Source organism: Neofelis nebulosa, chromosome 4 (genome assembly GCF_028018385.1).
Source record: "Neofelis nebulosa isolate mNeoNeb1 chromosome 4, mNeoNeb1.pri, whole genome shotgun sequence".
Taxonomy (NCBI): Eukaryota; Metazoa; Chordata; class Mammalia; order Carnivora; family Felidae; genus Neofelis; species Neofelis nebulosa.
In genome coordinates this window covers 119236802-119263532 of record NC_080785.1, presented here as the reverse complement: position 1 = coordinate 119263532, position 26731 = coordinate 119236802, and the positions used below count along the sequence as shown (strand labels likewise).

The following is a 26731-nucleotide window of genomic DNA, read 5'->3' as shown; positions in this document are numbered from 1 at the left end:
TTTGGGCTTCCTTTTTATCTTCTGTAAATCCCAGACTGGACTCTGGTGAAGCCTGCAACCCAGAACGAACACACACACACACACACACACACACACCCAAGGAACCATTTTTCTAGCAAAGGACTATGAAAGGAGGAGACCAAAAAACTTTATGACAATATCTGACCTACTCCAGCTAAACACTGCTGATGCTTCCTGCCCACTACAGTACAATCAGAGAATAAGTGTGGAATATGGATTCCAGCCCCCCTTCTCCCCCAGCAGTAACAGGAGCACTGGGAAAGGCTTTCCTCTCCCAGCAACACAGGGCCAGTGTGGACCAAATGAGAAACCTAGACCTCAGCCAGCAGTAGGAGATAGGACCCTCACCCTCTAACTAGTGATTGGAGCAAGGATCTCAAAGAGACAAAACCTGGAGAACAGTATCCTTTAAACCTGCACAGGAAATCCTAAATACATTCTTGGCCAACTCACATGTGAAATATTCTAAAAATTAATTTTAGAGGCCAAAAGGTTTGGGAAGTGGAGTACAGTATGAAACACCAGATTCTCAGAGGGCCCTTTAGGTAGTAATTAAAGGAAGCAGACCAGGACAACGCTGAAAGGGCTCTGAAAACTACACTGTCATTAGAACCACGGTCCACAGAAGTAGGTCCGGATCTGCATGTTAAACGTAAACAGGGTGAGTGCCTGTTAAAGGAGAATATTTTTAAAAGAACTAGAATCTCCTATTATAGTCAAAATGTCTAGGACACAATAAAAACACTTGTCAACTAAGAAGCAGGAAAATCATAACTTCAATGAGAAAAGACACTCAACAGATACTAACACTGAGATGACTCCAATCGTGAAACTATATGGTAAGAATTTTAAAGGTACCATCATACAAATGCTTCAACAAGTAATCAGGAGCTCTCTTGAAACAAAAGAAAACAAACCTGCTACTGTATGTAATATTTTTATGACAGCCAGTGGTCCATTATAAAAATTTATCTTCTTAGTTTAAATGTTACATTTAAGTTATTAATTTCTTATACTTGCAAGGGACAACTAAAAAACAACAATTAGAAACAAAGGAAAACAAATGAACCCTACTGTATTTCAGTAAAACACCAAGCCACACACTGAAGAAAGATAAAAAGGAAATTATGAACACAATATCTGACTACATACCCTCAGTCTGGGAAATGGAGGCGGGGAAAGCAACTGTGGGGAGAGAGAACTAAAAAATATTCTGAATTCTTTCTTATAGGTAGGTCTGTTTTGCAGTGGTGTAGTAGTACAGATGAAGCAATTCTGAAACTATTTTAGATGTACTACAGAATTGGGACAAATTACTAAATGTGCTGATGCTATTGAAGGGAGGATTCTTCTTGTGGAAAAAAAATGGGAAGTATAAATATGGACAGAGAAAGGTATAGAACTCTGTGGGGTTGGACTGCAATCAGTATACTCTCATGATTTCTAATGTATGTAAGTATAAATGGATTTACATTTATATATCCACATACAGTATACAGGCATATAAGCATGTCATGTATATGTACATACCCATGTATGCACATCTATATGCATGCATATATTCCTGAGCTCAATCTGCTACAAGAACCTAGAAGCAAAGACACCAGTAGCAACGTGGAAGGAGTGACGTTAGAAAATCATCATTTTGCGGGGCACCTGGGTGGCTCAGTCGGTTGAGCGTCCGACTTCAGCTCAGGTCACGATCTCACGGACTGTGAGTTCGAGCCCCGCGTCGGGCTCTGGGCTGATGGCTCAGAGCCTGGAGCCTGCCTCCAGTTCTGTGTCTCCTTCTCTCTCTGCCCCTCCCCCGTTCATGCTCTGTCTCTCTCTGTCTCAAAAATAAATAAACGTTAAAAAAATTTTTTTTGAAAAAGAAAATCATCATTTTGCAACTATCACAGAAAAGATTAGTTCATGTAAAAATTACCTAAGAATAGTAATGTAGGGGTGAAATTTTAATGAGGTATAGGATATTTACATGGTGTTAAAGTGTCTCTACAGATATCCAATTAGTAGCAAGGGGAAAACTATATATAATCTCCCAGTATCGAGGGAGAAACTGAGAAGATGATTAAACCAGCCATCACAAATGAGAGGCACAAAGATGTCAAACACCCTGGATGTGATATCCTGACAAGGGACAAAAAACATCACATATAGTACTCTGGCCAGGAATGCACAGCCTTGATGTAATTATAAGGATACATCACACAAAGCCAAAGTGAGAAATACTCTGTTTTGGGGGGGGGGGGGGGAAACAACAACAACAAAGCCTGTATTCTTTGCCAATGTCATAAAAGACAAAGGCAGACTGAGGAATTGTTCTAGATAGAAAGAGACGGAAAAGATGGCACAACTAAATGCAGTATGTGATCCAAAACCGCACCATGTACTAGAAGAAAAAAAAAAAAAAAGAAGAAATCTATTAGCAATCATTACTGGGTCCACTGCTGAAAATAGAACAGAGATGATAGAATGGATAAAAGTATTGTTAACAAAGCTAAATTTACTGAAATTAATAGCTGTAATTTCATAATAAAAGAGAATATCCTTTTTCTTAGGAAATACATAGTAAGTACTTAGAGGTAAAGAATCAAGATTATACAACTTATTCTTAGATGGTTTAAGGAAAAAATAGAAGTATATAAGTATGTTACACACGTATTTTTATACAGAGAGAGTAATAGCAATTCATAAAGGAAATAAGGCAAAATGATGATAGATGAATCCATATAAAGGGTACAGATTTTTTTTTATGATAATTATTTCCAAATAAAGTAGTTTTAACTACTTTACAAACACAAAATTAAAGCTTTTTCAAGGAACCTAAGTGGCTCAGTCAGTTAAGAGTCCACCCCTTGCTTTTGGCTCAGGTCAGGATCTCATGGTTCATGAGATTGAGTCCCAAGTTTGACTCCACACTGACAGCACAGAGCCTGCTTGGAATTTTCTCTCTCCCTCTCTGCCCCTCCCCCACCTACACTTTTTGTCTCTCTCAAAATAAAAAAATAAACTAGCACATCTGCACTCTTTACAAGACATATTAAATAGTTTTTCAGGCCAAAAGAAAATGACATCAGATGGAAACCCTGATCTAAGCAAGGAGATGAAAAATACTGGAAATAGTAATGTGTAGGCACATATAGACTTTCTTTTTCATTTTTATTCTTTAAAAGAAAATTCACAATTTAAAAAAAAAGAGTAAAAAGGAATTATGGAGATTGTAACACATATAGAAGAAAAATCTATGACAATAATGAAATGAAAGATGGAAGTCATAAGATACTTCTATGTTCTACATGAAGTAGTTAGTATATTATTGGAAGGGAGACAGTGATAAGCTTAAGATATATATGGTAAGCACTAGAATAATCACTAAAAGAAGTAAACAGATATACCTAATAATCAAATGAGGAAACAGAAAACTAAAAAATACTCAATCCAAAAAAAGGAAGACAAAACAAAGAATGAATAGGACAAATAGAAAAGAAAAGCAAGATGATAGCCTTGAACTCAACCAAATAGGTTAAATGAAATGAAAATGGTTTAAGCCCTATAACTTAATGGTGTATCTTGTCAAATTACATTTGAAAAGCAAATCCAGGGGCACCTGGGTGGCTCAGTCAGTCAAGCATCCGACTCTTGATTTTGGCTCAGGTCATGAGATCTCACCATTCATGAGATCAAGCCCCATGTGAGGCTCTGCGCTGACAGTGCAGAACCTTCCTGGGATTCTCTCTCTCCCTTTCTCTCTGTCCCTTTCCTTCTCATGCTCTTGCTCATTCTTTCTCTGTCTCTCAAAATAAATAAATAAACTTGAAGAAAAAAGGAAACCAAAACCACATACCACTTTCAAAGAAGTTTAAATATAATAACACAATGGGTTTAAAGAGAAGAAGAGTGAAGTAAGATAGACTGGCTATATTCATCCATACCAGATAAAGTAGATTTTGAGACGAAGAATATTACCAGAGACAAAGACAAACATTTCATAATAATAAGTAGTAGTAGGTCAACTTATCTAGAAGACATAACAATACTAAATGCACACACACTTAATTATTGAGATTCAAAATATAAGGAAAACTGAAATTATTGAAAGGAAAAATGGAAAATCTATAAATATAGTTGGAGATTTCAATAATCCTTTCAGGAATTGATAGCACCAGCGAATATAGGATCAGCAAGGATGCAGAAGAACTGAATGTTACTATCAAGCAAGTTTACAGAACATTTAAGGAAAAAAAAAAAAAAAGCAAAATATTCAAGTGTTTATGGAACATTTACCAGGAAATCCTAATGTTGAGTTATAAAACAAGTCTCAGGGGGCGCCTGGGTGGCTCAGTCGGTTAAGCGGCCGACTTCGGCTCAGGTCATGATCTCGCAGTCAGTGAGTTCAAGCCCCGCATCGGGCTCTGTGCTGACAGCTCAGAGCCTGGAGCCTGTTTCAGATTCTGTGTCTCCCTCTCTCTGACCCTCCCCTGTTCATGCTCTGTCTCTCTCTGTCTCAAAAATAAATAAACGTTAAAAAAAATTTAAAAAATAAATAAATAAATAAATAAATAAATAAACAAATAAATAAAACAAGTCTCAGTAAATGTAAAAGGTCTGAAATGATACAGAACTGGTTAAATAGAATCAAAGTAAAATGAATAATAAAAGATTTCTGGGAAATGCCCATATATTTGGAAATTGGAAATACTTCTATATAACCCACTATTCAAATAAGAAATGGCAACAAAGATTAGAAAATATTTTAGGAGGACCTGGGTGGCTCAGTGAGTTAAGCGTCCAACTTCGGCTCAGATCACGATCTCGCAGTTTGTGAGTTTGAGCCCCGCACCAGGCTCTGTGCTGACAACTCAGAGCCTGGAGCGTGCTTCAGATTCTGTGTCTCCCCCTCTCTCTGCCCCTCCCCTGCTCATGCTCTGTCTCTCTCTGTCTCTCAATAATAAATAAACGCTAAAAAATATTTTAAAAAAATAAAGAAAATATTTTAACTGAATGCAAATGAAAATACAATGTATCAACATTTGTGGGTGTAAGTAAAATAGGAAAATTTTGAAAGAAGAACAATCTGAAATAATTATCTAAGCTTCCACCATAATAAGCTACAGAGATAAGACCAAATTAAACCTAAAGTAATTAGAAAGAAGAAAATAATGATAGGAGGAAAATTCAATAGAATGGAAAATATGCAATAAGTTGAGGAAAAAAAATGAAACTGAAAGCCAGTTCTTTGGAAAAAATCAATAAAATTGATATCTTATAGGTAAACCCAATCAAGGGAAAAAAGAGAGAAGACATATTTCTAGTATCAAAAACAAAAGACAGTACATTACCACAGATCCCACAGACATTAAAAGACAATGAAAGAAATATTCTTAAAAAAAATGCTGACAGCAAATTGTAAATTCAAGAACTTAGATGAAATGGACACAGTCCTTGCTAAAGATAAAAGGTTGCTTTAATATTCAAAAATCAACATAATACAAATCAAAACCACAATGACACACCACTTCACATGGCTAGGGTGGCCAAAACAGGAAAGACAGAATAACAAATGGTGGCAAGAATGTGGAGAAACTGGAACCCTTACACTAGTGAAATGTAAAATGTTGTAGGCACACTGAAAAACAATCCAGCAGTTCCTCAAAATGTTAAAATGTAGTTACCATTTAACCCAGCAATTCCACTTCTAAGTACATATCTATGGAAAATGAAAACGTAAGTCCACACAGACACTTGTGTATGGATATTCATAGTTCATAGCAGCGTTATTCATAATGGCTGAAAAGTGGAAAAATCCCAGATGTCAGTCAATGAATAGGCAAAAATAAGTAATAGATCCACACAATGAAATATTATTGGGCAATAAAAAGGAATGCAGTACTAACCATGAATAATGGACAACCTTGAAAAGAAGTCAGTCACTGAAGGCCATGTATTTTGCATTAATTCATTTAAATGAAATGGACTTCCAGTTCTGCACAGAAGGAGGTTGGAAGTTGCCATTCCGTCTTAATAACAAGTTAAAAGCTCAACAGACTGAAAAATCAGCGACTCTTCTTAGATCCACCTGAAGAGGACACAGGGCAAACTAATGCCCCCAAGACTGTTGAGACCCCCAAAAATACGGAGTAATGGCTTACCTTAGGAGAAACTTACAAGCAGAAACTGCAGTGAGAAACATAACAAAAGATAAGAAAACCTGAATCATAATTAATTAATTGCTGGAGGTCCTGTGCAGATGATTCTGAGAGGTAAAAACTCCAGGGAGACCCAGTCATGGCTGGAGGGTGGTAGGGGAGACAATATTGTGAGGTTCATCTTCAGGAGTTCAACAAAATCCTTATAGTAAATTATCAAAGAAAAATCTCTGGTTTTGAGCAGGGGGAAGGGAAAAGAAACCATCTTCAAATATACCAATGTATTCTTCTCTTAACAAGACCTGTCCTCTCAGGGAACTAGTTAAATAGAGCCTAACCAACTGGGGTATTACTAGAGCCTAATTGACCTGGGAAAGGGAAATACAGAAGTCCCCCCCTTAACTGCAGTTCTGCTCTCCACTGTTTTGGTAACTCGCAATCAACCATGTTTCAGACACAGATGACCTTCTTCTGATATATGGTCAGAAAGAAAGTCAAGAGTAGACTAACACTATATCACAAGGACCACGTGATTCAACTCTCTTAATATGCAGACAATTTATCAACTCACATTACCATAAGAAGTATGAATACACTACAATAAGATATTTTGAGAGAGAGAGAGACCATATTCACATAAGTTTTATTATAATATATTGTTAAAATTGTTCTATTTTATTAGTTATTGTTAATGTCTCACTGTGCCTAATTTATAAATTAAATTTTATCATAGGTATGCACGCACAGGAGAAACAATATATATAGGATTTGGTCCTATCCATGGTTCCAGGAATCCACTAGGGGTCTTGGAAGTATCCCCCCACAGATAAGGAGGGACTACTACACCCAACTCCAGCCTGCTCTAGCCATCTTCCCACCTAAGGGAGGAGAAAAAAACTAAGAAATATTTGGTAAGTTTACAATCCAGGGACACAGGCCCACTAAAGAATTGAGGCCTAATGCTAAGAAGCTTCCCCTCCCTGGCACACATCACCACCACATTACTAAGGGCCTACTTAAAACAAGTTCCTTTTAACTAGTATATTATGTCCAACTAACAAGAAAAACATTACAAAAACATACCAAAAGGCAAAAAACACAAACACTGAAAAAAATGAACAGAATATCCAAACACTGGGAGATAAGTAAGTAAAATATCTAGAATAGACAGGTCTACAGAGAAAGTAAATTAGTAGTTGTCTAGGGCTATGAGGATTGGGAAAAAATGCTGAGTGACTGCTAATGGATATGGAGTTTCTTTTGGGGGTGATAAAAATGTTCTAAAATGTATTGCAGTGGTGGCTGCATAACTGTGAATATACTAAGAACCACTGAATTACAACTTTGAATGGGTAGTACGGTATGTGAATTATATTTCAACAAAGCTATTAAAAAATCAATGTAATAAGCCATATTACAGAATATTACTGAATAAGGGGGAAAAATGACAAACTCAATAAATGTAGAACAAAGATTGGACACAATCCAACACTCCTTCACGATTCCCAACAAACTAGGAATCGAAGAAACACGCTCAACCTCACAAAAGGCATCTTTGAAAATCTGCAACTGTCAGACTTAATGGTTAAAGACTAAATATGTTATCTATAAGACTGGTAGTAAGGAAAGGATATTTGTTCATACTTTCATACAACACTGCACTGGAGTGTCTAACCAGCGCAATAAAGCAAGAAGAGGAAATCAAAAACACACAGACTGAAAAGAAAAAAGAAATAAAACTTATTTTTATTGACATGATTGTGTAAATAAAAAATCCTAGAAACAACTAGAAATAATTTAGTTTTAAAAGTTAACACTATAGGGGCGCCTGGGTGGTTCAGTCGGTTAAGCGGCCGACTTCGGCTCAGGTCATGATCTCGCAGTCTGTGAGTTCGAGCCCCGCGTCGGGCTCTGTGCTGACAGCTCAGAGCCTGGAGCCTATTTCAGATTCTGTGTCTCCCTCTCTCTGACCCTCCCCTGTTCATGCTTTGTCTCTCCCTGTCTCAAAAATAAATAAATGTTAAAAAAAAAAATTAAAAAAAAAAAGTTAACACTATAGATATGTATACATACATATACAAAATATACAAAGCTAAATATACAAAAATCAGTATATCAAAATGATTCTTTAAAATGGTAATGAGGGGGGCGCCTGGGTGGCGCAGTCGGTTAAGCGTCCGACTTCAGCCAGGTCACGATCTCGCGGTCCGTGAGTTCGAGCCCCGCGTCAGGCTCTGGGCTGATGGCTCGGAGCCTGGAGCCTGTTTCCGATTCTGTGTCTCCCTCTCTCTCTGCCCCTCCCCTGTTCATGCTCTGTCTCTCTCTGTCCCAAAAATAAATAAAAAACGTTGAAAAAAAAAATTTTTAAATGGTAATGAGAAACTGACATAAAAAATACCACTTACAATAGCACCAAAAACAACGACAACAACTTAGTGGTAAGCTTAACAAAATACTTAGAAAACATGTATATAAAAAGCTGGAAAACAATGCTGACAGAAATTAATGGAGACCTAAACAAAGAGAGACAGAACTTGACTGGTATTAAAAGACTCAGTAAAGTTATCAATTCTCCTAAATTGATCAATGAATTTAACGTAATCCCAATTAAAATCCCAGAAGGCTCTTTTTGTAGACATTAACAAACTGAGTCTAACATTTACATGGGAATGCAAAGGACCTAGAATAGTCAAAGTAATTTTGAAAAAGAACAAATTTGAAGGACTTTCTCCACCTGACTTCAATACTTGCTACCAAGTTACAGGAATCAAGGGGGTATGGTGCTGGCAAAAAAAAAAAAAAAAAAAAAAAAAAAAAAAAAAAATCCGGCATAAAGACCGATAGAACAGAAAAGATTCTAGGTATATTCACACACATATATGGTCCACAGATTTTTGACAAAGGGGGAAATGTAGATGGGGAAAGGATAGCCTTTTTAACAAATGGAACTGTTAAAACTAGATACATAGCCATATTTTTTTAAGTGAGCTGTAACCTTTACCTCACATCAACAGAAAAAGTAACTGGAAATGCATCATAGACTTGAATATAAAAGCTAAAATTATAAAACTTCTAGAAGAAAACATAGGAGAAATTCTTTGTGATCCTAGGATAGGCAAATATTTCTTCATGGAATACCACAAGCATGAACCATAAAAGAAAAAAAGTGGTAACTGGACTTTATCAAAATGAAAAACTTCTGCTCTTCAAAAGACATTAAGAAAATGATAAGGCAAGTCAAAGCCTAGGATACAATATTCAAATACATGTATTTCACAAATGACTGGTATCCAGAATATAACAACTCTATTTTTTTTAAGTTTGTTTATTTTGATAGAGAGTGCACACACATGCAGGGAAGGGCAGAGAAAGAATCCCAAGCAGGCTCCATGCTGTCAGTGCAGAGCCTGATGCGAGGCTCGAGCTCACAAACTGTGAGATGATGACCTGAGCTGAAATCAAGAGTTGGAGGCTTAACCGACTGAGCCACCCAAGCACCCCGAGAATATATAAAACAACTCCTATAAGCAATAAAAAAATGTTAATGGACAAAATATTTCAACAGACCCTTTACCAACACACACACACACACACACACACACACACACACACACACAAATAGCAAATAAATATATGAAAAGATGCTGAACATCATTAGCCTCAGGAAAATACAAATTAAAACCATCAAGAGATAGGGGAAGGGATGGTGGTGCTGCATTGATTGGCTATCTGTATGGAAAAACAAGAGAATCTTGCCCCTACCTCACAACATATGCTAAAATAGATTCCAGATAAATTGCAGATCAAAATGTAAAAGCAAAACCAATAAAGCTTTTAGAACAAAACAAGATCCTCATGACCTTGCAATAGGCAAGGACATAAAGCACTAACTAAAGGAAAAACGCAAAAGATTAGTACAATTAAGAACTTCTACTTCTTGAATGAAGTCATTAAGAGAACGAAAAGGCAAAATGAAGAGTTTAAATATACATATATATCCAGCAATATCTATATACAGAAAACTTCACATACTCCCACAAATAAATAAGGGGAAGAAAAGGATACACAGCATAAAAAAATCGGTCATAATGCTTAGATGGGTATTTCACCAAAGAAGATATCCAGATGATCAACAAACATATAAAAATGTGCCCAACACTGTAAATCATGGGGGAAATGCAGATTAAAACCATAATGAGATACTACCAATGACCCACTAAAATGGCCAAAAAAGAAAACTGACAATACTGATGTTGTCAAGGATGTGAAAAAACTGGAACTCTCAGACCCTCCTAATGAAAGTGTGCACTGGTAGGAACAAAAACAAGAAGAAAAAAAAGAAATTAAATAAGGGAAAAAAAATGTACCCTGGCACTGAGTTTTTGGCTACATTATCCATGAAAGCTAAGCAGCTGCACAAATATATCAATAATTTCACTCCTAGATATATATATATCCAACAAGTATGTGTGCCTGTGTGCACTAAGACATGTAAAAGAGACAGCAACATTATTCTTAAGAGCCAAAGAGTAGACAAATCCAAATGTCCATCAACCACTGAATGGATAAACAGTGTGATATACAACGGAATACTCTATAGCAATAAAAATGAAAAGATCACAACTGTACACAAAAACATAGATGAATCTTCTAAATATAATTCCGCACAAATAAAGCCACACTGCAAAGAATACATAAGCTATTTATTATTCCATTTACATAAAGACAAAATATAGGAAAAACAAGCAAAACGAATTATCTCTGGTGTTAGAAGTCAAGGTGCTGGTCATTTGTGCAAATGAAGGCGGGAGTGATTGGAGGTGGGAGCACAGGGGCTTTGGGGATGCTGGTTCTGATCTGAAAAGTAGTTACAAAGGTATTTTCCCTTTGTGAAATTTACTCTGTGATAATTCACTAAACAATACCATTTGTATACTTTTCTGTTTGTATACTGTACTTCAGTTTTTAAAAAATTAGGCAATTCTATATATGCTAATAATTCAAAGAACTCCAAAACATGTGTGTGATTAAATGAAAAGGACAAACCATTAAATAGTGTGTATATAGTACTAACATTTTTACAAAACAATAGTCAACAACATATGTTTGTGTGTAATTTATAATCATAATGGTAACATTTGTTGAATGCTAACTACTTGCTATGATGCAATGCCATGCACTTTTCATTTATTTCCTTTAAAAACACTAGGTAGCACACAGTATCATAATCCTTATTTTATGGATGAGAAAACTGAGATAGTAAGTAGCTTGCCCATAGTCCCCCAGTCGTAAAGCTACAAAACTGGGATTATAACCCAGCTCTCTAGATCAAGTCTTCATCCTGCACTATCTCTGGAAAGATATACATAAGAAACAGGCAGCAGGGGTTGCCTCTGAGATGGGAATAGGGACTAAGAGGCTGAGAGAAAGGCTGGCTTATCAGGGTGTATTCTAGATACCTTTTGAAGGAATACATTTGCATGTCTCATCTACTATCAAAATTATACTTATTAATGTTTCTTTTCTACAGTTTATAATCCCTGAGCTACACAAACTGCTTTATCCAGAGAAAAGAAGAACTCATTGCTTTACTAGCTTACCTGACTTAGGGTGCAAAGCATCACACTGGGCATTGTACATGTGTACAAATTCTTGGTGCCTTTTAATGAGCTGTTGTTTACTTCCTTGAATAGATAATCCATGCTGTTTTAGCTTTTTCTTTAAGTCGCGATCTGAGAGCAAGTTATACACAGTTTTGGGCAGAGGCTTCCTTTTGTGAACAGAACTGAAAAGAGGGAAAAAATGAAATCACTAAGGGTTACTCTGAATTATCAAAATCTCTTCACATAAAACAGTAATTTGCCTTGACAGAGTACCAGTGTGACTGGGAGAGCAGTGGAACCATTAAGATAAAAGTGAGAAAGAGAAGGATCCAATTTGCAAATAAAGGTGATAGTGTTGGATATGATGATGTATCTGAGGTGCTGACAGCACATTCAGATACCAGGGTCCACATGGCAGCCAAACTTAGAGAAACGTAGGTCTCATAAGGAGGTCAGGCCTAAGGATGCAGACCTGGGATGCCCATGGAAGGCCTATGCACTAATTGCTGTAAGAACTTCACTTAGAATCACACTTACATAGACTTACTCAATTCTCCAATGCTTTAAAACATGTTTGCCCTAAAATGCATCCATGGTTTCCAGGCAAAAACTCTATAAAAAACAGTTACCTCAGATGATCAGAGTATAAACACTATTGAGATTTAAACGACAGATTTAAGAATATAACTTCTTGAGAAAAAATTCTAATCCACAATCAAAACTACCCCCACCCCCTTAGCTTTACCCAATTCATTACTGCCAGTGAAAAAAGAAGTCAGAAAGCCGACAGGTAGATAGTATTCTTATGGCAGCATCTTCAAAGAACACGATTGAAAACAACAGCAAAAAATACTGAGGGTTCTGTTATCTTTAACTTCAATTACAGTAACAAATATATAAGGCATTACAAGTGTATTAGCAAAACCACCACCTGGCTCTTCATTCTACTTATATAATTAATACAGTGACAAGCACTAAGCTGCAATGTAATATAACAAAGCCCTATCAAATGACTTTCTTCTGCTCCATCCAAAAAAGGAGTTAATAAACATTATTTCTTAAGATGGAATAGAAATCAAGCTAAGGGTATCAATGACTTGAGACAATTTTATAAAAGGGACCCTTAGTGAGTTTTAATCTATTTAATACAATTATAATGACTCTGAGTACACTGCTTGGCTCAACACCATGGCAATTAGGTACTTAATAAATATGCATTCAAAGTAGTCATTACAATTCCCATAATTTCCAAATGAAAATGCCAAAGTCTCCGGTAGAAACTAATAAGCCCTTGAAAGTAAAAGGTTTATCCAAAAAACAAGATTTCACAAAGGACTTACATATAACTAGTTTGCCTTCAAGGCCATGCTACCCAAACTGTAGTGAATCTTGGAACTATCAGGAGAGCTTATTAAATTGCAGATTCTTGGTCACATCTCCATACCACCCACTTCTGAAGTGGAGACCTAAAGTCTATTTTAACAAGCTTCCACAGGGTAAATCTGATGCAAATGGCCTAAAGACTATACTGAGAGAAATGGCACAGTTGAATAAATGGAGACTGAAAACAATCAAACATTTTTCTATAAACCTACAGCACCACTCCCTAGCTAAATTGTTTCTTTTATGCTCTATCAATAAAGCCTAAAAGCCAGAGATCACTATTTAACTGCAGAAAGACTTACAGACTCTCAACAGATTACAGTTTTCTGAAAATTACCCAGGGGGCTCTACAGGATAAGATCACGGCTAAACAAAAATCACAGTAGTTAGCGAGACCTAAAACATTTTGTAGGAGTTTGTACATGCACATTATGAGGGACAGTTCATTAAGTCTGCATCTAAAACATTTTGGCTTAGCAAGACTAGGTTATTAAACTTATGCCTGTGAAATTCGAACAGAAAACTGTGCTGTTCACAGGCATTTATAATGAAATGCAACAGCAGGAATCAACAACTTCTATCAAGAAATTTTTAAATATGAAGACTGACAGATGATGCCCAAAACATGAAGATAACACTGACCCTTCTTTCATCATTTAGTGAAAGTAATGCATTTAAGGGTCCTCAGAATCTGAAGGCATCAAAAGGAAGAGTATTCTTTGAATCAATTCTGATACGATTCTACATGGAACGGGTGGAGGGTTGTCACCCCTATCGAGAAAACGGCCCCTCAGAGTGTTGTGGATAAAATATTTCAAATGTCACAGTCTCTCTTATGTGACCAGACCCCAGAATCAGGATGTAACTAAAGAGAAACAGAGCTCAATGCTTCCCTAAGTGTACTTTCACAAACACTAGTTTTGCAAGATATGAGGACAAAAAGGTTTTGCGGTCAAATAAATGTAGTAATTGCTGGATTACACAAATTCCAACAACTACCTTCAATACAGAACTTCTCAGAGCCTTCAATACACTCACCGGTGCAGTGAATCCTTCCTTAAGAGAGATACAATATGCAGTGCTTCTAAACTGCAAAACAGAGCAACTGGCAGGACAACATACAATATGGAACAAGGTGTGGGACCACTGTTGGAACTTGAACTTAATTACATATGGATGAGCAAGTCTTAGATAAATTGACGTAACTAAATGTATTAGAAGAAATATGGCAGATGCATCTAGAAAAAGAGCAGTCCAAACAAGAGGACCGATGCTGATTCCTCACTATTCAAGGAGAAAATGCTCAGCTTCTATACTCAAAACTTATTCCTCAGGAAGAAACATTTCTTTTCTTTCTTTTCTTTCCTTCTTTCTTTTTTCCAAACAGGCTCCATGCCCAACATGGGGCCTGAGCTCACAACCCTGAGATTGAGAGTCACATGGTCTACCAATTGAACCAGCCAAGTGCCCCAAGAAGAAACATTTCTAAGGAGAATGAAGGTCACCAGATTCTTTTTTTTTTTTTTAATTATTAACTTGTTTTATTTTTTTATCTTTTTAAATTTACATCCAAATTAGTTAGCATATAGTGCAACAATGATTTCAGGAGTAGACTCCTTAGTGCCCCTTACCCATTTAGCTCATCCCCCCTCCCACAACCCCTCCTGTAACCCTCAGTTTGCTCTCCGTATTTATGAGCCTCTCCTGTTTTGTTCCCCTTCCCAAATTATTTTTGTTGCCCTTCCCTTATGTTCATCTGTTTTGTCTCTTAAAGTCCTCATATGAGTGAAGTCATATGATTTCTGTCTTTCTCTGACTAATTTCACTTAGCATAATACCCTCCAGTTCCATCAAGGTCACCAGATTCTTATGGCTTATGGGAAATAACCCTCAGAGCAAAGGAGACAGAATGGAAGAGCTGGTGGAATAGTTTACAAAGCACAAGAAGTACCTTGCTAAAGTAGGTCAATGGTTATACTTAACTTCCTTACCTTCTGAGGCTTTCCTTCTTCTCCTCACGTGTTAAACAGCTGTCTAAGTGCTTATTAATGTGATTTTCTGGAATATTAACCCCACAAACAGGACAATCCACTGTATTTTTTAAAAAGAGAAAGAAAAATTTTATTATTTATGGAAAGGGCAAAAATAACATATAACCTGACATCTTTCAACAATTAATATAAAAAAATAGAATTCCAACCTTAACATGCACTTAGAAAAGCAAAAGAGAAAAAGAAGGGCCCCTCAGGGCAACAGAGGTAGGACAGACTTTTAACTATTAGCTAAAAACACTACAACAAGAACGGTCAATTGATACAATGATCAAAGATTTGTCAGGAAATGCACTTAAAATTCACCTATCCTTACAAAATTTAAACTGTTGAGTAGTAATATGCTAATTTCAACCTAAGTTTAATAACCACTCATTGCCCTGCACTGTATGTGATGTGGTCATACCAAAGATGTGTTAAGACCTAATTTCTGCCTAAAAGGTGCTCTGAACTTCACAGGCAAGAAAAGACATGGAAATAATAGGTTAAACAAACCGAGCTATTCATCATCAAAAAAGCAAACTGTACACAAAATAGTCCAGAAGGCAAGTGCTCTGCCACTTTGGTGATGGGAGAGGCCAGTATTATCTGACACAACAAAAGAACGGTTAGGATCTGGATAAAGTCTAGAAAGGTAAAACAAGGGTCAGCAAACAATTTTAGTGAAGGAGACCAGGTAGTAGAGATTGTAGGCTCTGTAGGCCAGATGGTCTCTGTTACAACTACTAAACTCTTTCATGAGCATGAAAGCTTCATAAACAGAAGGGGGGTGGATATTTTCCAGTGAACCTTTATTTACAAAAATTGGTGTCAAGCCAAATTTGGCCTGCAGCTTGTAGTTTTTCCAATCTCTGGGTATATTCAAGAAATAATGGGGAGATCAGCTGGGCTAGTATAGAAGGATTTTTGAGAGGGGAAAAATAAGAAATAAGATCAGACATAGATGAGGGGTCAAATTGTCTGTGGCTATAAATGCCAGTCGTAACAGCTTGGAAGTGTTCAAGCAGTGGTATAATAAGACAAAAGGAGCTCTTTAAGATTAAAATGGAATTGATATGAAAGATGAGGGGGGAAATTAAAAGCTGAAAAATAGACACCAACTGCCATAGTTAAAATATGAGCTAATTAAAACTGCTTCATTTTTCCAGCAATCAGCCTCAATTCCCATTCTATGAGAGAGAAAGAGTACAAAAATATCTTGCAGCACTGCCTACATCAATTTCTGAGAATGTTAAAATGTGAAATCTGGTTTGCCCTTTCCCATTCCTTCCCCCCTCAAGATGCCGATTTATTCTTATGTCATGTGGGATGAAAAGATTTCCATTAAGTAAGAAAACACATATATGAAAATAATTTCCTACCTTTGGCAGACTGTTTCAAAGTTGACGTAGAGGGTGTCTCAGGAACATTAGCAACTAAGGAACTTGGAGCTGTCTTTTCTACAGAAGGTGCCTCTTTGGTCTTTGAAGAAGTGCTCACCTCTTTTTGAGGGATGGCTTTGCTTTCATTCTCTTTTATCGACAACTCTGATATAGAACCACCAGTTTCTCTAATCAAGAAATTCTCCATTAATTTGCTTCCTTGCTTTAAAGAATGTCTGAAGGCTACTGGAGTGTGTACTTTGGCAGCAAGGTTCTTTGAAGAGGAGGAAGCAGGAGATATGGGTGGTGACTCTAAGGCAAACTGCAGCAATTGATTCCTTGAAGCACCAAAAACACAATAGGTAACTATGACGTCCAAGTTATACTTAGTAAGTTAACTGACATAACCCGTTTTCCCAATTAACACTTGCTTCCGTGAAATACAGAACTTATTCCATAATGACAACCAAACCAGCATTTCTTCAAAGCAATAAACCTGATTTAAAAAGCAGTTAATCTTTGGGGCACTTGGGGGGTTCAGGGTGTTAGACATCTGACTCTTGGTTTTGACTCAGGTCCTAATCTCACAGTTTGTGGGATTGAGCTCCACATCAGGCTCTGTGCTGGCAGCATGGAGCCTGCTTGGGATTTTCTCTCTCCCTCCCTCTCTGCCCCTCCCCCACTCATGCACACGCACACATACATACATACATACATAAATATTTTAATGCAGTTAATCTTTTATAAAGGAAAAGAGATACTTCAGAATCTAGCCTTGGAGAATACCTGGTATAAGACTTACTCTCTAACCATACATAACTTTAGAATCTGGACAAAACATATAAAACAATTGTTTATAGCATGAACTATAGTCAACACAAGCCTGCAGTCCATGAAAGAGAAGAAAAACATGAGGTGATCCACCACTGCCCCCAAGAACTTCCCTAGAAGCATCTTCTGGGAGTGGAAACAGAGATCAGAGTTCTGGGCAAAGATGGCTAGAATTGGAGGGACAGGGTGGTGGACAGCAGGTAGCCACAGAAAGAGAATACCAAAAATCTGCATAGAAATTCTCATCCATCCCTGATCATCTCCATGGCTGCAAAAGCGTAAGACGAAAGCACAAGGCGACCTAGTAGGAAGCAGATGCTGGGAAACTGAGATTCCCAAAGCTGCTGACAAGTTGTTGGAATTTGAGCCCAAATTGCAGAGATCTCATAAAGATCCTAGACATTCAGTTGAAACCCCACAAAGGCCACACCTTAGGAAAAATAAATAAAACTGAAGTAGGCCAAATCCAACAAAGAACTAAACAAGGCCCCGGCAGAATAAAAGTGAAGAGCTGGAACCAGAACAGAACCCAACATCTTTCAAAGGAGGATAATTCGCAGCCTCTATAACATTTCATCAACAATGTTCAAAACACATATATCAAAAGATAAAATAGTCATTGGAAGCAGATCCAGAGGTGGTCCAAAGAGTAGCATTATAAAGACTTCAAGATAACTACAATGAATATATTAAAGAAAAAAGATAAAAAAACACACAAATGAGTAAAAAGATAGTGTAGTGTTAGAGGGAATTAAAATTCATCCTCAAAAGGATAAAACAAAGAAAATAAAACCTAGGCATATATTAATCAAACTGTTAAAAAATAAGAAAGAGAAAATCTTGTAAACAATCAGAAAAAAAATAAGACATGTTACCTCTAAATCATAGTTTCCTAACCTTGGCACTTAGGACACTGTCAACCAAATCATTTTTTGTTGTGAAGAACTGTTCTGTGCAATGTAGGAATGTCAGCAGCATATACCCCACCCCAGGTTGAGACAACCAAAACATATCCAGACATTACCAAATGTCCCCCTGGAAGAAAGGGTGAAGGGAAGGTAAAATCACTCCCCATTGAGAACCACTGCTCCAACAAATAATAAAAACAGCACTGACTTCACAATGAAAGCAAAAAGATAATATTATGACATCATGACATCTTTAAACTACAGAAAGAAAGCAAAACTACCAAGAATTCCATTTCCATTAAAAATAGTGTTCCGGGGGAGAGGGCAGGGTGGCGCCTGGGTGGCTCAGTGGGTTGGGCGTCCAATTTTGGCTCAGGTCATGATCTCGCAGTCGGTGGGTTCAAGTCCCGTGTCGGGCTCTGTGCTAACAGCTCAGAGCCTGAAGCCTGCTTCAGATTCTGTGTCTCCTCCTCTCTCTGCCCTTCCCATGCTCATGCTCTGTTCCACAATAATAAAATAAACGTAAAAAAAAAATTTTTTTTTAAGTGTTCTAGGGGTCCCTGAGTGGCTTAGTTGGTTAAACATCCAACTCCTGATTTCGGCTCAGGTCATGATCTCATGGTTCATGAGCTCAAGCCCCACATTGGGCTTTGCACCGTCAGCACAGCTTGGGATTCTCTCTTTCCCTCTTTCTCTGCCTCTTCCTTGCTCACTCTCTCTCTTTCTCTCTCAAAGAAATAAACATTTTTTTAAAGGAAAATTGTGTTCTAAAGTAAAAGCAAAATACATTCTCAAGCTAAGAAAAGCTAAGAGAATTCCTCACTGGCAGACGAGGTAGTACAGAAATGTTCTTCAGCTTAAGGAAAATGATTCTAGAGGGAGGTACAAAAATGTCAGTAAGAATCAGCAGCTCCAGGGGCACCTGGGTGGCTCAGTCGGTTAGGTGTCTGACTTCAGATCAGGTCATAATCTCGCAGTCTCTGATTTCGAGCCATGCATCGGGCTCTGTGCTGACAGCTCAGAGCCTGGAGCCTGCTTCAGATCTGTGTCTCCCTCTCTCTCTCTCTGCCCCTCCCCTGCTCACACTCTGCCTCTGTCTCTCAAAAATAAATAAATGTTAAAAAAAAAAATTAAAAAAAAAAAAGAATCAGCAGCTCCACAAAAGGTAAATATGTGGGTCAAAACAAAACTACTGTTTTCAACAACACTAACAACGTCTTGTGGGATTTACAGCAAACACGTAAGTAAAATACATACAAAAACATAGTTTTAAAAAAGAGAAATAATATAAAAATACTGTAAAGTTCTTGCACTGTTCAGGACATGATAAAAATACTAATTTATGGTACACTATTATTAGGACATATTTTGTCATTTCTTCAGTAAGGACTTAAAAGAGTGACACTAAGAGATATAATGTAAAAACTAACAAAGGAAACAATAAAAATACTTTTAATATCATAAAGAATGGGCAGAAATAAATAATTTTTTTTACAAAGAAACAAATGGAGAAAGAAAACAAAGGTAACATGCTAAACTGTAATCACATTAAATGTGATGGGTAAATACTCTGAAAGACAAAGACAGACTAGATTAAAAATAAGATACACACTGTTTGAAAAAATACTTTAAATATAAAGACCCAGGAAGGTTGAAAATAAAAGGATAGGAAGAGAAGTACCATGAAAATATTAATGAAAAGAAAGTTGATATGGTAACATTAACAACAGACAACATTAAGGCAAAAAGTATCATGAGAGATAAAGAGGGACATCTCATTTTGACAAAATGGTCAATTTAATTCAAAGCATAAATATCATAAATTATAGGGGCTCCCGGATGGCTTAACCAGTTAAGCAGCCAACTCTTGGTTTCAACTCAGGTCAGGATCTCGAGGTTCATGAGTTCGAGCCATGTGTCAGGTTCTGTGCTAACAACATGGAACCTGTTTTGGGCCCTCTGTCCCCTTCTCTCTCTGCCACTTCCCCACTAGTGTGCATGCTCTCTCACTCTCTCTCTCAAAAATAAACATTTAAAAAATCATAAATTATATTCACTTAGTAGCATAGCTTCAAAATGTATAAAGCAAAAACTGAACGAACTAAAAGGAGAAACAGTCCATTCACAATAATGGTTGGTTTAAATAACAGTGTGTATAAATCTAAACATACCTTTCTAACTAACAAAATGGACAAAAATCAGTAAGAATACAGAAGATGTGAACCAATCCAATTAATCAAAGTGATGTAATTAACAAATAAAAAATATTACAAATTTTTTTGTAATGACAAATAATGAGCCCTCTTACAAAGAAAACCCCAAGCCCAGACAGTTTTGCTGGTGAATTCTACCAAATATTTATAGAAGAAATAATATCAATGCTACACAAAGTTATCCAGAAAATAAAAAAAGAATGTTTCCCAATTCATATTAAAGCCAGCATAACCTTGATAACAAAATCTGACAAGCACATTGTAGGAAAATAAAATTATAATCCAATAATATCTCATAAATATAAACACAAAAATCATAAATGAAACATTAACAAATAAAATCTAGAGATAAATAAAAACATATAATGCATCGTGACCAAATGAGACTTATTTCAGGAATACAAGGTTGGTTTCTTATTTGAAAAATCAATGCAATTCACCACATTAGCAAATTTAAGGAGAAAAATTATACAATCATTACAATAAATGTAGAAAAAGCATTTGATAAAATCCAATACCCATTCATAACAAAAACACTTAGAAAACTAGGAACAGAAGGAAACTTTCTTAATCTGAAAAAAGATACTTTCAATAAAACTATAGCTACTATTACAGCTGGAACATATTCCCCTGAGAGTGAAAACCAGACAAGGATGTCTACTGCCACCATCTCTATTCAAATTATACTGGAGGCCATAGCTTTTGTGATAAGGCGCACACACACACACACACACACACACACACAAAATGGGAAAGAAAACTTTATTTGCAAGTGACATGATTATGTTTATAAAAAATCCAAAGACTCTACAAGCAACTAGAGTAAGTGAATTTTTACAAGATCCCTGGACATAATATCTGTTAAACAAAAATTAATGTCATGTCTATGTATTAGCAAATGGAAAATAAAATTTTTAAATAAATACCACTTGAAATATCATCAAAAATATTAAATACCTAGGAATAAATTTAACAAAAATGTGTAAAACTTATGTCTTGAAAACTACCAAATTTGCTGCGGAAAATTTTAAAAAAGCCTAAATAAAGAAATACCCTAGGTACATGCACTAGAAAACTCAACAATGTTAACATGCCCATTTTCCCCATATTTATTGATAGATTCAATGCAATGCCAATCAAAATAAAAGCAACTTTTTTGGGGGTGGAAACAGTATATTCATTCTAATATTTACATGGAAATCAAAGGCCCCAGAATGGGAGTAGTCTTTTTTTTTTAATTTCAACAATCTTCACAGCATCTCCACCAGGAGTAGATTCCACCTCAAGAAACCACTTGCTTTGATCATCCATTTATGTTTTATCATGACATTACATCAATTCAGTCCCATCATCAGGCTCCACTTCTGATTCTAGTTCTCTTGCTGTTTCCACCACATCTGCAGTTACTTCCTCCACAGAATTTGTGAACCCCTCAAAGTCATCCATGAGGGTCGGGATCAGCTTCTCCCAAACTCTTGTTCCTGCTGGTATTTTTGACCCCTTCCAATGAATCACGAATGTTCTTAATGGCATCTAGAATGGTGAATCCTTTCCAGGAGGTTTTCAACAGACTTTGCCCAGATCCATCAAAGCAATCACTATCTACAGCAGCTACAGCCTTACAAAAAGTATTTCTTAAACATTAAGACTTGAAAGTTGAAATCACTCCTTGATCCACGGGCTGCAGAATAGATGCTGCGTGAGCAGGCATGAAAACAACATTAATCTCATACATCTCCATCACAGCCCTATAGGTAACCAGGTGCACTGCCAATGAGCAGTAACATTTTCAAAGAATCCTTTTTTCTTGAGCAACAGTTCCCAACGGTGGGCTTAAACTATTCAGTAAACCATGCTATAAAAAGATGTGCTATCGTCCAGGCTTTGTGGTTCCATTTACAGAGCACAGGCAGAGTATATGTAGCATAATTCTTAAGGGCCCTGGGACAATCCACAAGCTAAATGAACACTGGCTTCACCCTCAAGTCACTAGCGGCATTAGCTCCCAACAAGAGAGGCAGCCTGTCCTTTGAGGTTTTGAAGCCAGGCACTGACTTCTCTCTAGTTATGAAAGTTCTAGATGGCGTCTTCTTCCAATAGAAAGCTGTTTCGTCCACATTGAAAATCTATCGTTTAGCGCAGTCACCTTCATTAACGAGCTCCGCTAGAACTTCCAGATAACTCACTGCAGGTTCTACATCAGCACTTGCTGCTTTACCTTACACTCTTATGTAACGGAGACAGCTTCTTTCCTTAAACCTTGTGAACCAATCTCCGCTAGCTTCAGACGTTTCTTCTGCGGCTTCCTCACCTCCCTCAGCCTTCACAGAATTGAAGAGTTAGGGCCTTGCTCTGGATCAGGCTTTGGTTTAAGGGAATGTTGTGGCCAGTTTGATCATCTTCCCAGACCACTAAAACCTTCTCCATATCAGCAATAAGGTTGTTTGTTTCTTACTATTTGTGTGTTCACTGAAGCAGCACTTCAAGAACTTGGCCATTTGGCACAAGAGGGCTAGCTTCCAGCCTATATCAGCTTTCAACATGCCTTCCTCACTAAGCTGAATCGTTTCTTATTTTTGATTTAAAATGAGACCTGTGACTCTTCTTCTCCCTTGAACACTTAGACATCCTGCAGGGTTATTAATTGGCCTAATTTAAATACTGTTGTGTCTCGGGGAATAGGGAGACCCGAGGAGAGGGAGAGAGGCAGAGAAATGGCCTGTGAGTGGAACAGTCAGTACATGTGTATCATTTATCAATTAAATTCATGGTCGTATAAGGCTGCAGTTTGTGACACCCCAAAACAATTATCATAGTATCACCATAACAAACAAAATAATGATGAAAAAGTTCAAAATATTTTAAGAATCACCAAAATGTGACACAGAGACATGAAGTGAGCAAATGCTGTTGGAAAAATGGCACTGATAAGACCTGCTCAATGCAGGGTGGCCAAAAACCTTCAGTTTGTAAAAAATTAAACACCTGGGAAGTTCACCAAAGCAAAGTGCAGTAAAACGAGGCATGACTGTACCTGCAGCAAGCAGTACAGCTCCACTACCGCGATGATAAAATTACGCCCCGTGCCAAAACTGAAACTCATTAACTTCTTCATGTGCCCGCTATTAGGGGGTAGTTTCGGCAGTGGAAATATAACGGAGAACAAAATCGTCTCAGTCCTCATGAAGCTTACACTACAGTAAGGGAAGAGATACTAGAATGCACACAACATATATGAAAGTGCTATGGGAAAAAAACAAAGCCAGTGAAGCCGTGCATGAGGAGGGAAAGAGCTTGGCACTCTTTACAGGATGGTCACAGAAGGCCTCACTGAGAAGGTGCCCTATGAAAACACAGAGCCCGAAGAAACTGAAGGACTAACCCATGTGGCTCTCTGGGGAAACAGTGTTTCCCCTAGAAATAACAGTAAGTACAAAGCCTCTAGGGTCAGAGTATGATTGACACATTGGAGAAATAGCAAGAAGGCCAGTGCGCCTGGAGCAGAATAAACAAGGGGCAGAGAAGTGGGACATGAAGTCGGCAAGAGACCCTGTCCTGTAGGGACCAGAGGATTGCCACTGGCAGGACTCAGGCTGCTCTTCCAAATGAGATGGGACACCCCTTCCAGACGATATTAAGTACGACCTGACTTTTTTATTTATTTATTTATTTTTGACAGAGACAGAGTGTGAGCACGAGCAGGGGAGGGCAGAGAGAGAGGGAGACACAGAATCCGAAGCAGGCTCCAGGCTCTGAGGCGTCAGCACAGAGTCTGATGCGGGGCTCGAACTCATGAACTGTGAGATCGTGACCTGGAATGAAGTCGGATGCTTAACCGACTGAGCCACCCAGACGCCCCTGTGACTTTTTGTTTTAAAGTGACACTTTGGTTGCTAGCCTCAGAAGGACTATCAGAGGGCAAAAGCAGGAATAGGAGACCACTAGAAGTGATCAAAGTAATACAGGCTGACGCTGGCTTGCCAGGATAATGCTGGCACGGTGATGAAAAACTGTCAGATTCAGGAAACATGTTAATAACAGGGCCAGGAGGATTAACTGATGGAATGCCAGAGTTAAGTGTGAAAGAGAAGGGTCAAGGAGGACTCCAGGGTTTGGGGCCTAGGCAAATGAAAGGACAGAGCTGCCATTTAATGAGGGAAGAAAGACTGTGGGGGCAGGAGATTTGGAGTGGGGGATGGCAGGCAGCCCAGAGAGTTGAGAGTTGCTTTTAAGAGGTTCAAGCAGAGATATGAGGTAAGCAGTGGGATATGGGAGCCTGAAGTTTTGGGGTGAGATCTACTTGAAGATGTAAATTTGGAAGCCATGAATGGACACATGGGATTTAAAACCACTAGACTGCTACAATTCACACAGCTTAATAGGGGCCATGTGAAAATATTAATTCTAAAAAGGATACTTAAACTGAATTGGTAATTTTCTCTTTCATTTCCACCATTCCTATAAATTTAATTTAAAGTCAGTTGGTATTATAATACCTAACAGCACTTATCATAGATACTCAGATTTTTTTGGGTGAAGTATGGACTTTCAGAATAATTGTGACTCCATCAAGTACAGGACAATCTTGCCCATTTGTTAACTATACAAGAACTCTACCTCTTCAGAATGTGGCCAAGAATCAAGAAGCAAAACAGGTCTCTGGGTAGACACCAAAGAGAAACTCAGGGCAGTCCTGAAACCCATGTGATCAAGTCCATGGATTTCATTATCTAGCAAAAGTCCCCACAAATGCTGTTCTGATCCAAAACATGTAACAGCAGTCTAGGACCATTTGGTGAAACAGGCAGAGGCCCACCAAAGAACAAATTCTTATTAGCATCTTAGGGCATCAATATATAATATAAGGGAAGATGATACAAACATGCGTAAAATATATATGATAATAATGACAGAAATCTTTTTTTAGGTTCCTTTGCTCCAGGTATTATGCTGCGTATCTTCTAGTAGAACTCTTCGTTTCCAACCCTTACAACAATCCCTAAAAGTGTCAATAATATTATTACCACTTTTCAGATGTGGAACAGAGGCCAAAGAGGTTTAATAGTTTGATCACAGATCACAGCTAGAGAACCCAGTTCTGCCTAAATCCAAAGTCAGTATGCTTTAAACTATACTGTAAGAAAAAAAGCAAAATTATATTCTACACACTCTCCTAAGATGCTAAAGGAATGATCTATTACAATTATCATCTAAAATGTCTGAATTCTTAAACATGGAGTAAGTACCTGGAGAAAAAGTACCTTGATGGGGATAGGATAAACCAAAGTAGTAAATGATGCTTTACACTCTCAGTTTGTAAAAATGATACAGATGTAGACTGGCTGCTACACAAAAATACTGAAACAGTATTTTCTTACTTAGGTCAAGAATGATGTTCCACTTAGACAAAAATATTCTGATTAAATTTTGTTCAACACATTTTTAAGCACATTATTTTAAATAAAACTGAGTCAAGAAAAATACTCTTGTTCTTTGAAAATAAATGGCTAGATTTACAAGAAAATGTAAGCTATGAATGTCAGTATTTTGTCTGAAAACCTCTGAAATTATTTCCAACACTCTTTTATTTCAATTAGAACATTAAAAAATTTTAAACCATTATGTCTTAAAATGGCACTGACCGATGAGAAAGAAAAAAAATATACAAACAATACAAAAACCTTAGAAGATTAACTTTTTCCCTCATCAATCTTTTTTTTTATTTTATCTTTTATTTTTTAAAATTTACATCCAAATTAGTTAACATATAGAGCAACAATGATTTCAGGAGTAGATTCCTTAATGCCCCTTACCCATTTAACCCATCCCCCCCCTCACAACCCCTCCAGCAACCCTCAGTTTGTTCTCCATATTGGAGTCTCTTCTGTTTTGTCCCCCTCCCTGTTTTTATCTTATTTTTATCTCCCTTCCCTCATGTTCATCTGTTTTGTCTCTTAAAGTCCTCATATGAGAGAAGTCATATGATTTTTGTCTTCCTCCGACTAATTTCACTTAGCATAATACCCTCCAGTTCCATCCACGTAGTTGCAAATGGCAAGATTTCATTCTTTTTCATTGCCAAGTAATACTCCATCATATATATATACCACATTTTCTTTATCCATTCATCCATCGATGGATATTTGCACTCTTTCCATACTTTGGCTATTGTTGATAGTGCTGTTATAAACATGGGGGTGCATATGTCCCC

The 26731-nt window shown here is 37.3% G+C and overlaps 1 protein-coding gene across 6 annotated transcripts in view; it reads right to left on the bottom strand.

The window, feature by feature from the left end:
- The window catches only part of RAD18 (RAD18 E3 ubiquitin protein ligase), a 108865-nt gene that overhangs the window by 59266 nt on the left and 22868 nt on the right, over positions 1 to 26731 (bottom strand). For all 6 annotated transcript variants that reach the window (XR_009260725.1, XR_009260726.1, XR_009260727.1 and 3 more), the window contains exons 5-7: positions 16569 to 16906; positions 15148 to 15247; positions 11771 to 11955 (exon numbers count right to left, since the gene is read on the bottom strand). Coding sequence is in view for 3 of the 6 variants with exons in the window: in XM_058726132.1 (XP_058582115.1) it covers positions 11771 to 11955; positions 15148 to 15247; positions 16569 to 16906 (623 nt within the window). In the remaining 3 variants the exon portion in view is untranslated. The remainder of the gene's footprint in view (positions 1 to 11770; positions 11956 to 15147; positions 15248 to 16568; positions 16907 to 26731) is intronic.